The sequence below is a fragment of the Plasmodium inui genome, assembly GCF_000524495.1.
Source record: "Plasmodium inui San Antonio 1 unplaced genomic scaffold supercont1.27, whole genome shotgun sequence".
Taxonomy (NCBI): domain Eukaryota; phylum Apicomplexa; class Aconoidasida; order Haemosporida; family Plasmodiidae; genus Plasmodium; species Plasmodium inui.
Window position 1 is genome coordinate 3541 of NW_008481861.1, and position 13495 is coordinate 17035.

Below are 13495 nucleotides of genomic sequence, written 5' to 3' on the forward strand. Positions count from 1 at the left end.
AACAGTAAATTCGTCTCCTTGTAATTTCCGACAGAGGAAGTCTAGAACTCAAAACTCTGAACACAGCCACAAGAATACCCGCCCGGGCACCAAATGAGCCACCAAAATAAAGATTAAAATCAACAGCAAGCTCACTTAGCCTAAAACAAAAATCCAGGTTATATCTCCTCCCAACTTAAAACTAATCTATACTAAATAAATTAAATTTTCTCTTTATATGACACCTTATAAATATAAGGATCAGTCACGAAACAAAACTAAAGTAAGTCTTTAAAGCTAAAGGCGACGGACGCTCACTGATCACCGGACTTAGGACTGGCAGACGAACCACCCCAAGGAAGAAAAAGGAACCCCCAAATCTCTACCGGCCGAAGGATATGATATGACTTGAGTAGAGGAAATCTGACGTCTATATCTGAACAAAAACACGTCCAAGATCTTAGGGGAATTTTTGGAAATAGTAGACACCTATAGAAGAACAAGTCACTCCATGTAAAAGCAGGTAGCAGGATTTTCACAGACATTCAAACTCCAGCGTCTATACTTGAGCCCAGGGTAACAGAACAACTAGCCCCACCCTAAGGACAACTTTCTAAAGGAACTCAAAAGCCAACAGACCACAGCTGAGCCATACAGAACTCCCTAGCAGGCGAGGTGTCTCCGAACAAAGGTATACGTGAGACCAGAACCCCTAATAAGAGATCAACAGACAACGTAACAAACAATAAACCGAGGAATCCAAGGTCTAGGGAACCCCAAGAACCCTAACAACTCCAAGAATTTCATGGCTATGGAATCAGAAATAATGACCTCAGACTATAGATCAGGCGAATGACCCAAGGCCTGAAAACTCCAGATAACCCTGATAAGCGAACCACCGAACAAATGAAGCAGCCGGGCGGCGAATGACAGACGTCGGAACAGGCCCAAAGAAATAAATGGCCAGAAGGAAAAGTCAGAGATTCCCTTTGAAAGTCCAAAGACGCAGCACCCAACTGCTATAGGGGACAAAACGAAAAATAGAGAAAAATATGCCAACTAACGGATCAATGGAACATCTCCAGGAAGGTAACCAATCACACATACTATGGATATGGAAACTGGAAAATTTTAAGAACTCAACCACGGAGAATAAGGAGTGATGAAGGGAAGAGCAAATTCCATTCCAACGGCCGAGGGGGAAAAGTGAATGACGATCAGAATTGTACTCCTGATGAATTCAGAGACAGACCAACCAATTCTGAACATGAAAAAAAGATCCCCTGTTACAACAGTGGACGTAACAAAGGGAGCGAAAATCCAAGTATTCCAAGTAACAGAAGTAATAGTAAGGAGCAGAAAGTATCTAAACCGCAAAAGTACACTAGGCACATCATTGAACTCCTAGGCGACTAAGAAGTTTAATAGTGACTAACCAGGAAAAGCAAGTCCCTAGGAGTAAGAAAGAGTCAACGACAGGACCTAAGCCACATGAGAAAACGACTCGTGAGGTATCTAGACTGTCTTGACTAAGAGAAGCGGACACAACCCGACTACCCAAACAGCGGAAGAAATCCAACTCCGGGAAGAATTCACTAAGAGTAACCCACAACTCCCGAAGCACAAGGTGAACTAAACCAAGGAACCCTAAGGAACGGAGGGGGAGAATCAACGGAGAAAGCCAGAAAAGGACGAGTGAAGGTTTAACGCAAAGAAAAAGTCAAAGCACCATGACACCACGTAAACTTAACAACCGAGAGCCGTAGGAAAAAGAATTGAGACCGAATAAACCGAATCAATCTGGAGGGAGGCATGGCAAAGGACGTCTCTGAAGAGTAAGAGATTCTGAAGTAGTGGGTTCAGAACGAGTAGGAGCTGAATATAAAGAATAACTCTAAAGGAAAAAGAGAAAAAGTGATTAAATATAAAAGGATAACAAGCGCTTGCAGGATGCCGGGAGCGGACAGGAGGAGCTTCTGGGCAGCAGTATTACAGCAACCAAAAGAAAGACTTCAGGTGGAAAAAAGGACGGAAAGATCTCAGTATACAAAAGGAAGTGTAAATATATTTAAAAAAGGAGGACTCCAGGGAGAGTTAAGGGTAATATGGCAGGTAGGAGCATCCAACCACCAAAACGAGGAAAAGAAAATTGACCGAAATGAGAGGAAAGGGGAGCGGACACCCCCTGCATAATGGCGCAAACAAGAATAAACAAAGAAATTATGGAGAAGGCCAAACGAAAAAGAGTGAGGAAAAGTATGAACTGAGGAGGAAGAATACAGAAGGGGAAACTGCCCAGCAGTAATCGCAGAGGGGCGAACACACCTAAAGACCAGAATAACCACCAGCCAAGACGGGGAACACTCTATCAGGATAAAGATAAAAGAAAGCTCAGTCGCTGTAAAGGATAAACAAGGGCGGGTAATTCATCTCAGTAAATGATCACGAGGAATTGCTTGGACAGGCAAGGATTTGAAGTATGTTGATCCAACCACTAGCAGAGAGGAGGGAAGGATCTCTCCCGAGCCAAAAAGGAACGGTAAAATGAGACGGGAGTATTCCTGAGCTGCAAGTTTCCGAAGGAGACGGACAAGGTTTAGCGCTCTATATTGACAGATGAAAGGAGTGAGTAATAAAATATGAGAAGGCCACCGTGAAAGGAGATTGACGGCCTGAGAGTACAGGAACTCAAAAATAACACTAAGCGTAGGCTGACCTAACAACCCCAGAGGAAGAATTGACAGGTTTCATGCAACCAAAGAGGGAAGAATCAGGTAATACTAGGAACCTCAACCCCAAATGTTGGCCAGGGCGGGACACCAGTCTGGAAAGCCTCAAAAGTCACCCGCGAGACGGAACGACCACTAAGGACTCCCGAGTGCATAAACGAACATTGAGGTGGTGGAGACAGTAGAACAGAGGAAGGACTGAACCGGAAAAATCCAATCGTGGACAAACAACACGCCCAAATAACCGAAGCGGCCTCCGGAGTATCATCCCTCCCGTAAATAAAAGCCAGAGATTCTAAGGAAGGCGGGCAGCAGCTCACAAAGGAGTGAAGAGACAACAAGCCGACAAATCCAAGACCAATAGGAATAGAGGAAAACACTGAGAAGAAAGGAACCCAAGTCGGAGAAGGGGGCGGAATCCCAATAGTGGACAAGAAAAGAAAGTAATTATCTTACGTGGATATGAAGGGCCCACCTGAATATAACGAAGAAGAGCACGACATAGGGCCCGACCGAGTTAGGGATTGTCTCGAGGAGGAGATGACAAAGATTCCGACCCCCGTGACTGGAGAAGGAAGAAAAAGATGCAAAATCAACATGACGAAGGAACAAGAGAAGAGGCCGAGCCAGAAGACTGAGAATAGGCCCAGAGTAGCTTAAGCGTACACCAGATGGGATCTCTATACACGTAACCCCTAAAACAAATTCCAACACAACAAACCCAGGAGGGCGAGGACAACGGAGACTCCAAACGAAGAGCCTAAGGACGAATTAGGAGGGCTCCAGAGTGATAGGATGCATCAGGTTAAGAAGAGGGAGGAGGACCCCACAGCGACAAGATAGTATGAGTAGTCTCAGGTGACTTGGGGAGTATAGCAATTTCAATGGGATTATTAAGTGTCCCTCCCAAGGGAACCGACTCTCGAATAATCGGAAGAATCCAACCGCGGATAGAGACAACAAATAGGATAAATACCCTCATTATTCCAAGGGTAGGACCCAAAGACGGACCTTCAAGTCAGGGTAGGAAGTGACCCCTAAAATCGACAAGAGGCCTACTAGGTGAGTACGCGGAACAACAGGAGGGGCACAACAAAACAGGGCCTATAGGGGAACAACGGAGGAGAGTGGACGGAGGGGGGTTGGCATGGGAAGAATAACCCGAGGAGGGGGGAAACGGAGGCCGAGGGTGACAACAACATAGTGATCGCGGGAGCTCGAAGGTTCCGGATTAGGTGAGAAAGGGCCACCCCGGACCGGAGTTAAGGAGGTCCCTAAGGGGAGGTCAAGAGACAAACGAATCAAAGGATGGTGTGAAAGAGGAGCCGGGGACCCAAGGGGAAAGAGTCGGGATACGCAATGGCGAAATCGAACGAGCACGAGCCAGTGTTTCAGCGAGAAAGGAAGTCAGGAGACGGAGACCGACACGGGGGGGAAGAAACGGGGGATATTAGATAGGATTTGAAGGATCAGGAGACCGGGGCAATAGTCACAAGAGAAAGGGAGGTCCGACGAAAGCCAACGAAGGAGGAGTGCAGCAGGGAGCGAACCGGAAACCCAGGAGGAGGAGGAGGGAGAAAACGGAGAGTTTAGGAATCGGGATAGAGGAGGTATATATGGGCCTCTGGGGGAGGGCCATGCAAGTCAGAGAACAAGAGGCACGTATAAGAAGGGTCCTCAGGGAATTCCAGGAAAATAGAGGGGAGGGCAGATCTCAGTCTATGAACAGGGTTATAGGCCTAGGGGAGGAGCTGAACCGACAAACACAGCCAAAGAAGCGGGTAATAAAACCCAGGGAGGAGAAAGTGGTTATTCCAGCGAAACAGGATCTGTGACACGGGATTTCGGAGCACTCCCCAACAGCGAAGGACGACATCAAAAAAGGAGAGACAACAGAAGAGAAAGTAGGATAAAGCAAGGGAGTTTAGGAGGGTATTGAAGATGAGTTTGAAGTGGCTGGGCATAGTGAGGGATAAGACGGTGCCAACGGAAGGTTGTACCATAGGGACTACTACGAGGTATTGTTATGCTTACCCAACAAGTGGAGGAGGCGCATGTTCCCGGACGGGGGCAGGTATTGGAAGGTGGATGGATAACCATGTCCCAACAGGCGCAGTGTATAGTGAATTATCCAAGGGGTATAGAGCCAATGGGATAAAACCAAAAGAAGGCCAAGAGGCAGTCGAGTGGGGGCAGCTACTGGATGGTGTCCTGAAGGAGAGTATAGGGAGCGCATATGATGAGTCTTCAAACGAATATCAAGACGACCGGTACCTGAAGTTACCGACAAGGAGGATGTGGAAGGGTTTGATGGATGCAGATAACACAGGGCGCTGTAAGGACAACGCGGGCTGCCAGAAGATGTTATATTTTATAGGCTGTTTAGTTTACAGTCTCTTAGCACCCGAAGAAAGGATTATAGACAACTCATCAGAATCATATCTCGGGTGCCAGAGGATATTGAACAAACTCTTAAAAGAAACAACACCAACGAAACTGGAAACAGTCGAAGGACAGTACTATTGGGGTGGTGAGAAATATATGTGCCAAATGAGTACAGGATTCAGGCAGTGTAAAATAGAGGTTCTTAGTTTCCTTATTGGGGTAAGTAAAACGTTGAGGAAGTTATGTCCCCAGTGTAAACAAACGGATCTGAGAGCTCAGTTGACTGAGCACCTAAATTGCGGGAAGGACCAGGGGATATACTGTCCAGAAAACAGACAGGGGGGTAATATAAGGTGCCGAGCGGCAAGTGAACTTCCCAAGCCTGACTTAGAATGGATCATACCCCCCGAAATCACCAAGAAGCCCGTCACTGAAGCAGCCCCGGGGACAGCTACATCGAAGAACGAAATTAAGAGAGAACAAGAGGGAAAGGAAAATGTCCACTCCCAAACAGGTGCCCAGATCGAGACTGCACGCGAAATGGTCAGACACTCCACAGAAAACTCAAAGGAGGAGGAGGGAGAGGGAAGCAAGTCGAAGGAAGGACTTTCGCCCAAGGAAGTGGGAAAAGAGTCTCAAGAAAAGGAGGCGGAGAACACCCAAAAAGAACACGGGCCGAAGGAGAACCCTCAGGAGATAGCACCAGCCGAAGAAAGAGCCCACCCAACAAAATCGGGGGAGGTAACTATACTTGACCATCACCCAGAGGCATCCCTCGAGGAGGCAGGAGCTCCGGAGATGTCAGTTGACTCTGGGGTGGTTGGGGAGGGAATCCGTGGCAGTACGGGAAATTCCAAGGAACCGGAGGAGGGAAACAAACCGACGGAGATATGGAAGGGTGTGGCAGTATCTATAGGGCTCATTGCTATGGTAGTGTCTGTAGGATATGGTGGTTATAGGATCTATGGATGCAATTCTAAGGAGCCGAACTCCCGAGAACGAATGAAATCGAAGAAATTTGTGGGCTATCTACGGAATACATAGGAGGAAGGGCTCGTCATCCGAGGAAACCGGACATAGACTTCCGGGGAACATCGGGAAGAGACAGAATGTACAGGAGACGGGACGCCCTAAGCTGCGCTTCGCCTCTCAACAGAGAGAGGGGAAGAAAGAGGCCAGTGGAGGGATACAGCCTGAAAGATAAGGCCATGAGTCCCAGCAGAGGATTACGAGGGGTTTAGTTGTATGAGATGATGATTCCAAGGAAGATCTGCAGCACTTAGGATGAGCGGGTAAACCCAGAAACACATTTCTACCAGGAGCGGGTGTCCCAGGACCAACTGATGACCTGACTCCTTAGATGAGGAAAAAATCCAGGGGCGGACCAAACATAACCTTAACCTAGAGTTGGGAGATATGAAGGATGGCAGTTATAAGGTGCGAGGATCCCCTTCAGAAGGATATAAAGGGACGGGAGCGCCTAATCAGCAGGACTCAGCCTAACCACCCCGGGGTTTCCTGTGGAAAGTACACAACTCCATAATTCGAAATAGTAGTCTGGAAGAGACGGTTCACGTTTGATAAATGGGCGACTTTCAAGTCAGAATTTCGCGTATGGGCTAGATATGGTATATCTCAGGGTAAGTTAATTATTACGAAAACTAATTTTAAGATTAGGACGAAGAAACCCCCGGAAGGAAGCCCCGAAAGACAAAACGGAATGATCAGCATGCTTGTTCGTTAACTCCGGGGAGGAAAATTCCAGCAGCAGAAGTGTTGCGAAGTTTGGGTCTATTTTCTGTGGAACTAAAGGTCGGGGCAAGTGAAGAATAATAAGTAACTGACAGCATCATGACGGCATCTGAAACACGTAGTAGAAGGAGCGAAACTCGGAGAGTTTCTGATATGGACGAGTGAAGGGAAGAGTTCGGAAAGGAGATGCAGAGGTTGAGTTTTCACTGGGGTTCGGAGTTTATGGGACTTCTCTACATCTTACCGTGGGGGCCTAACAGTCCTGAATTCCGGTTTGTGCTTAGAGAGTATTCGGCTTATATTTCAGGGTCCGAGTTTTAGAGGTGATCGTTGAGATTTGGGGGTTGTGACTTTAGTGTTTAGTCCTCTAGCGTTTCGGTTAAGAATTCAGGGATTCGTGGTTGGCGGGCTGGGTTTAGGGTTCGGGATTCAGGGTTTATTGTTCCAGGGTTTAACATTTAGCGTTTTTCGTACTGGGGTCGGGGGTCCAGGGTTCAGGGTTATGCTCTTGGCCTTAGAGATGGGGTTGGCCAGCTTCGGATGTAGTTTCGGGTTCTAGTCTCTAGATTTCGGATTCAGGAAATACGTCTAGGTTCCAGGTTTAGTTTTAAGGATTTAGGCTTCTTGATTTGAATTTCAAGTTCCGGGGTCCTCAGATTATGGGCTACGGTTTTGGGGTTAGGGGTCAGTGTGGGTCAGGTTTTAGTGTGTAGTGTCCAGGCTTTACGATTCATGGAGTAAGGCTCACGGTTCAGGGTTTAGTGTCCAGGCTTTTGTCTTAAGGGTCTACGTTTTTGTCCTTTGGGTTCAGGGGTGTGGGCTCAGTGTTCAGGTTTTAGGGTTCAGGATTTGGGGTTTAGTCTCTTAGTTCTCCGGTGTCAGGGTCTAGGTTTAGGGTTTAGGCTTTAGGTCTCAGGGTTCTGGTTTTAGGCTTTTAGTTGTTAGATTCCAGGTTGTAGGTCCCACGGCTTAAGGTTCAGGGTTCCTCTTTTAGGCCTTAGTCTGGACGGTCTAGGCTTTAGTTTCTTGGAGTTATGTTTCAGGTATAGGGGTCCAGGCGTCAGGGGTCAGACTTCACGTTTTTATTGTTTCTGTTTTCAGGGGTTATGGTTTAGGGTTGATGGATTGGGGTTCATGGGTTAGGGCTCAGTCTTCAGGGGGTAGGGGTCAGGATTCAGGGGTTCAGGGTTTAGGGTCCAGGGTTTAGGGTTTAGGGTGTAGGGGTTAGGGTTCAGCGTTTAGGGTTTATTCTTTAGGGTGTTAGTGATTAGGGACTGTTGGTGAGGGTTGAAGATTTAGGTTTAGTTTTTGGGTTTATTGCCCAGGCTTCATGGGATCAGGTTTCCGTTTTTTGTTTTAGGGTTCAGGGGGTAGTGATTAGGGGTCAGTGTTCAGGTTCTAGGGTTTATTTTTTATTACCTGGGGTTTAGGGTGTAGGATTTCCCTTTTAGGATTTAGGATTCAGGGGTTAGGGATTCCGGGTTTATGGTTTAGGCGTTAGGGGTCCCGATGCTGGGTTCATATTTCTTGCTTTTTCTTTTAGGGTTTAGGGTTAGATCTAGGGTTACTCCTTTGGGTTTACGTTTCCTGGTTTTAGGGTTTAGGTTCTAGGATCTAGGGTTCATTTTTCAGTCTCTAGCGCTTAGTCATGATCTGTTGATTCTGTGGTTCAGGATCTTTGTTTAAATTCCTTTTATGGGTCACCTTTAGGATCTTGGCGTTAATTCTTAGGGTCCATTTGTTGTCGATTAAGGCTTAGCTTTATTTCATCGGGGTTTCGCTTCTTAGTCTTCTTATCGATCTTCCACGCCCTACGGCTTATGATATATTCGTGAGTTGCTTGGCGTTAATCTTTCCGCCACAGGTTACTGTTGTTTTGGGGTTATTATTCACTCCTCATGATTTAGGATATTGCTCCTACTTGTATTTGATTCTTCTTGTCGCGGTAGCTTTTTACGTTTATGCTTGTTTGTTTAGCTAGTCTTCAGTTCTCATTTTATTGGGGGGAGTCGAATGTTATATATAACCTGGGGATTTAGTGCCAATCTATAAAATAACTAACAATACTCTAAGACTCAGAGATGGGTAAGGCATTGTACCAGGCATATTCCGGTGAATGAAGATGAATTTAGTGACTTATTAAACGAAATCATAATTAGAGTTTTTTAATATTGGACATAATAGTGGGATGGCTTAAAAAAAAAAGATAAGATAAAGGGACTACATATTGTTTTTATAATTCCTGCTTGGGTATTTTTTAAATAACCAGGATGAATCTCTGCGGTTATTGAAATACAAGTATATCCTATTTTGCTTGGATGATTGCTCCTGATTATATACAGAGATTTCTTACATTCTTGTTCCATAATGGCTAGGATATTCTAGGGAGGATCACTTCCTCCTTTATTCAATAGGACTATTTTGTAAATCACATGCAGTTAGTAGAATACCTTTATGTTCAATGAAATATTATTTATACATAAAGGACCCTTTTGTCTCATTCTTCTTCGTATTCTTTGATTTCTCTCTCTTCTTCCTTCAATTTCTCTTTTTTTTTAGAGATAATTGTTCTTGTAGTATTAACTCTGGGGACCTGAGGATTTTTACATAAGCGGTAGATGAAAATCCAACAGGATTACTCTACAGGGACAGGAATGGTAGATACCTGTCTCTCCACAGTTGGTACAAAGAGACTTTCTTGGTATATAAGAGAAGATTTTATTGCTTCCTTTTTTTACTTTTTGTGCACATATTGGTTCATATATATTAGCTGTACTTATATATATAGGGAAACCCCCCTGCCCCCACTTGGTGTTTCTCTATTGAGAGCAGTTTACTTGGGATATTGCACTTTCTCAGAAGCCCTTTATTACTTCCTTTCTGCTGGAATCCTTGTGTGTGGACGGTTTGCATAGCCACCTGATTGGCTATTTCCGACCTTTTACCACTGACTGAATTAACCGATTAATGCGTCCACTTAACATCAATGCGACAGATTTCACAGCACGAAGCTGTTATTTTCATCATAATCTTAAGTTTCGCCCACTTAACGAAGCCAGGGGCGCCAGACAAATGAATCTTGCAAAAAAAAATACCCCAGGATTCTATATGCCTGCTTTCTTATTGGTTTCAAAGGAAAGATATAGAAAAATACGGCCTAGATTGGTGCCATTAACAGATAAATATGGATTCATTGGATTAATTAATATATCTCTGATGAGGACACCAGGGGAATAAGTTCTCAATCTCCAATATTTGTTGATACAAGGATATTGCAAGGAAAAATGCGGGTGAAGCGACTATATATTGAGAGGTAGTGTTGAATATACTATGTCCATTTTTCTACATCGGCAGTGAGATATGGGATATTTTCCTGGCTAAGGATTCGGAAGAGTTATCCTTAAACTGTTGGTTCCCTGTCTCTTAATATTCCCTGGGTTGCGTTAGGAAGAAATAGGAGGCTTCCCTCATCTTAAATTACTCTTCCTGCTCCCGGTTCCAATTTAAGTTGAGAACCGGGCTTAGGAAGTAATAACCTCCTGAGGTCCGCACTCGGATGTTATAATATCTGCTCTCTAATAGATCACACAATCCTTGCGCTCTTAGCCCCTTTTTTTCTACAAATTGTTTGATATTTTCCATTTGTCCCTGAATCAATCTAATTAATAGGACAGGTTACGGCAACATGTTGTTTATGATCTAAGAAGTCATTTTTGAGTATATAGGTTTGATATTTCTGTAAGGAAGAAACAGACACCAAAGAACAGAAAAAAAGAAGGATAACACGCCGGCATCTTGGATGCTGTTCCCACGATCGCGTGTTATTTGTTGTAACACCTCTAACAATGACTGGTGGGGGACGCATACGAATCAAATCAGATATATTGAGGAGAAATTATAATGATGTAACAGATATTTATGCAGCCATATGAGAATCATTCCTGATTAGAATATTGTTGTATTAATGCATCTAATGTCAGAATTCTTATAATACTTGTTTACACCCTCATCCCTTTGTTCATCTGTTGTAACACAGAATAGAAAAAATACATAAGAAGAGGAATGGAAGGTCACAGTGCTGAATGCAAACAAATGAATTAAAAAATCGTCCTTGAGGTTACTAAAACGGAGATTAAAAAGAAAGTCACATGTCCCCTCTAATATCAATCTCGTGAGAAAAGATAAAATATATGGAGATTGAGCAGCACGGAGGCAAAAAAGAAGTTAAAACAGAAACAGAGCGTCTGACACACATGAAACAAGGCATATAATAATTCCAATGATAACCCCTCATAGAAATCCCTCCTGAATTCTCCTGATCTGTACCTTTAAAGACAGCAGAATTCTCCTTCTTAGAAGCTAATAAAATGCGACCAGTGAGTTTCCTTTTGGTAGACATGAAACATACTCCTGATCAGCTTTAGGAAAGTAGACGCCAGAGAAAAGAAAAAGACACTTGTCGTCATGACAAGAATAAATTATATAGCCATTTCAGCTTCGTATACCAGACTCTCATTCCAGGAGATGTATTCGTGTTAAGTTATGAAGCATCCATATAGCTATATAGGTTTGCAGCATTCTGAAGATATCCAAAATACCCATAAGAAGGGAGTTGTTTACTTATAATTTTACCTACAACAGGAACGGCTCTATGACCATCATATTAAAATAAAACTGAAAGAAGGGACTTAGGCAAGGAAAGATACCAGGTTACGATACGAGACACAGTGGGAATGTGATGTAGATAGCACGATAAGAAAAAAAACGGGACTAATTGTTCAATTTCCAAAGGGGTTATGGGAGTTACCATCCCCCTTCAGGGATGGAGAAGCCCCGCTATCATTACAACATAGCATCCAATAATCATCAGTTACTTTGCTGGAACAAGGTGCCGAGATCTTGTCTCACCTCTATTTCTCTACGTCTCTTATACAATCTTTAAAACAACCATTAATGATACCGTGGAATGTTTGTCCATATTCGGATACTTTCAGAAGCACATAGAGATATCCTATGACGCCTAAGACAAGGAGTCCATAAGATACAGAAAGGAGAACTGTCAATGGGATGCCTACTAATAACGGTAATACTTCCAGTGTGAATGAAACCAGCATCGGTAAAAGGAGCATCAGACGATATACTTCAATCCCCACTAGCCAGTACTCACTCCTCCTAATATGCGCATGGTTTTTACCCCTCCTTACGGAATTGTATGTCTTATATTATAAGGACGAGGCGAGACCATGTAGAACCGTTCAACATGTATGTATTATTTCTGCCGCTGTGATCTTACGTATTGGATCGAACACCGTATTGATGACGGCGGGGTATTGCTTGAGGATTATAGTACGGATTCGACAAATGCTTTCTGATGATTCCGAATTTTGATTATTGCGATACTTACTAAGATTGATCCTTTCAGTTCTTGAAGTACCGTATGGATTTTCCGCAATTCCCCCTTGGAGGTTCAGGAGATATTTTGCTTGATGTTTTACTTCGGTGCTGAATTTTCTATTCCTCATTGATAAAGTCTTTTGGACAGCCACACTTAATTCTCTAGGATATTCTATGATAATGCTGATTCCGGTAGGTAGAACTCTCCGTTTTATGTATCTAATCTTTTGAAGAATCCGTTGTAGAATGTCCATATTATTTGTAATCATAACGATCTGTAGGTTTGGTATGTCGTGTATAAAAGAATTACGCGGCTTCCGATCACGTGATAATCCTCCTTTTGAACTTTCGCACATTATTGCTTCATTATCTGTGAGTTTTTGTATAATATGCGCAGGCCAGCGCCTATCTAAAATATCCCCATTAGGTGTGCGACTTCGTTTCTGAAAATCCTCTAACAACAACTCTCTACAGGAACTGTCAATACTGCCTCTATTTTTCAGGATATATGTATAATCCCTTCGGAGACAAGATCCTTAAGCCTATAGTAATTTCAAGTATTTCTGAACATTTGTCAATAATAGCCTAGTATTCCTGAGGCGCACAATTCCAGTAGTGTTATTGGTGGTTGTTATATGTCTATAGCCTCATCCCTCTAAGGACAAATTATAAGCAGGATTATCGTACATCCTGGAAGACGACGTTTCCCTGTTTTATAAGTATGATAAAATCTTCCCTTCCATAATAAGGAGGGAATGACTTTTCTCTATTGATAGGGAACATCTGATACTTACCATGCCCTTATCGTACACAAAGCATAATAATACATAGGTTATCCTAGATATTCCTTCCAAAATTTGGAATTCGATTATTCGATTCTTGCTTTAATTTCTCTGCTTCATGTCATGTTTCTCATCACATTATTCCATAGGGTATATGCTCATATCCTTATATATACTTCTCCTTTTATATCTATACCAGCATGTTTGGATTTATTCCTATATGAATATTTATAAAGATACATGCATGTCCGTGCATAAGTATAGGGACTTATATATTCATATGGATTCATAATTATCGACATAGAACTGCACAGGAGCAGAAAGGGAAGAATTTTGATTTCTCTATTGCCTGTGGAATTTTGAAATACTGAGTTCATTTTGGCGAATAGATTTGTCCTCTGAGTTTTATCTCTATCTTCTGCTTCATCTATATATAGACTGGGGGATATAGGAGTTCATCACACTTAGGTATGT

The 13495-nt window shown here is 43.4% G+C and overlaps 2 protein-coding genes across 2 annotated transcripts; one reads left to right on the forward strand and one right to left on the reverse strand.

The window, feature by feature from the left end:
• Positions 1 to 4649: 4649 nt before the first annotated feature.
• Positions 4650 to 6137, forward strand: C922_04649 (hypothetical protein; the record flags this gene model as incomplete). Its single annotated transcript, XM_008820228.1, has 1 exon — positions 4650 to 6137. The coding sequence occupies one exon, from the start codon at positions 4650 to 4652 to the stop codon at positions 6135 to 6137; it is 1488 nt and encodes a 495-aa protein (XP_008818450.1).
• Positions 6138 to 11755: 5618 nt separating this feature from the next.
• On the reverse strand, positions 11756 to 12595 carry C922_04650 (hypothetical protein; the record flags this gene model as incomplete). The annotated part of the gene is made up of 2 exons (XM_008820229.1): positions 11756 to 11865; positions 12139 to 12595. The coding sequence occupies 2 exons, from the start codon at positions 12593 to 12595 to the stop codon at positions 11756 to 11758; spliced, it is 567 nt and encodes a 188-aa protein (XP_008818451.1).
• Between the last annotated feature and the right edge of the window lie 900 nt (positions 12596 to 13495).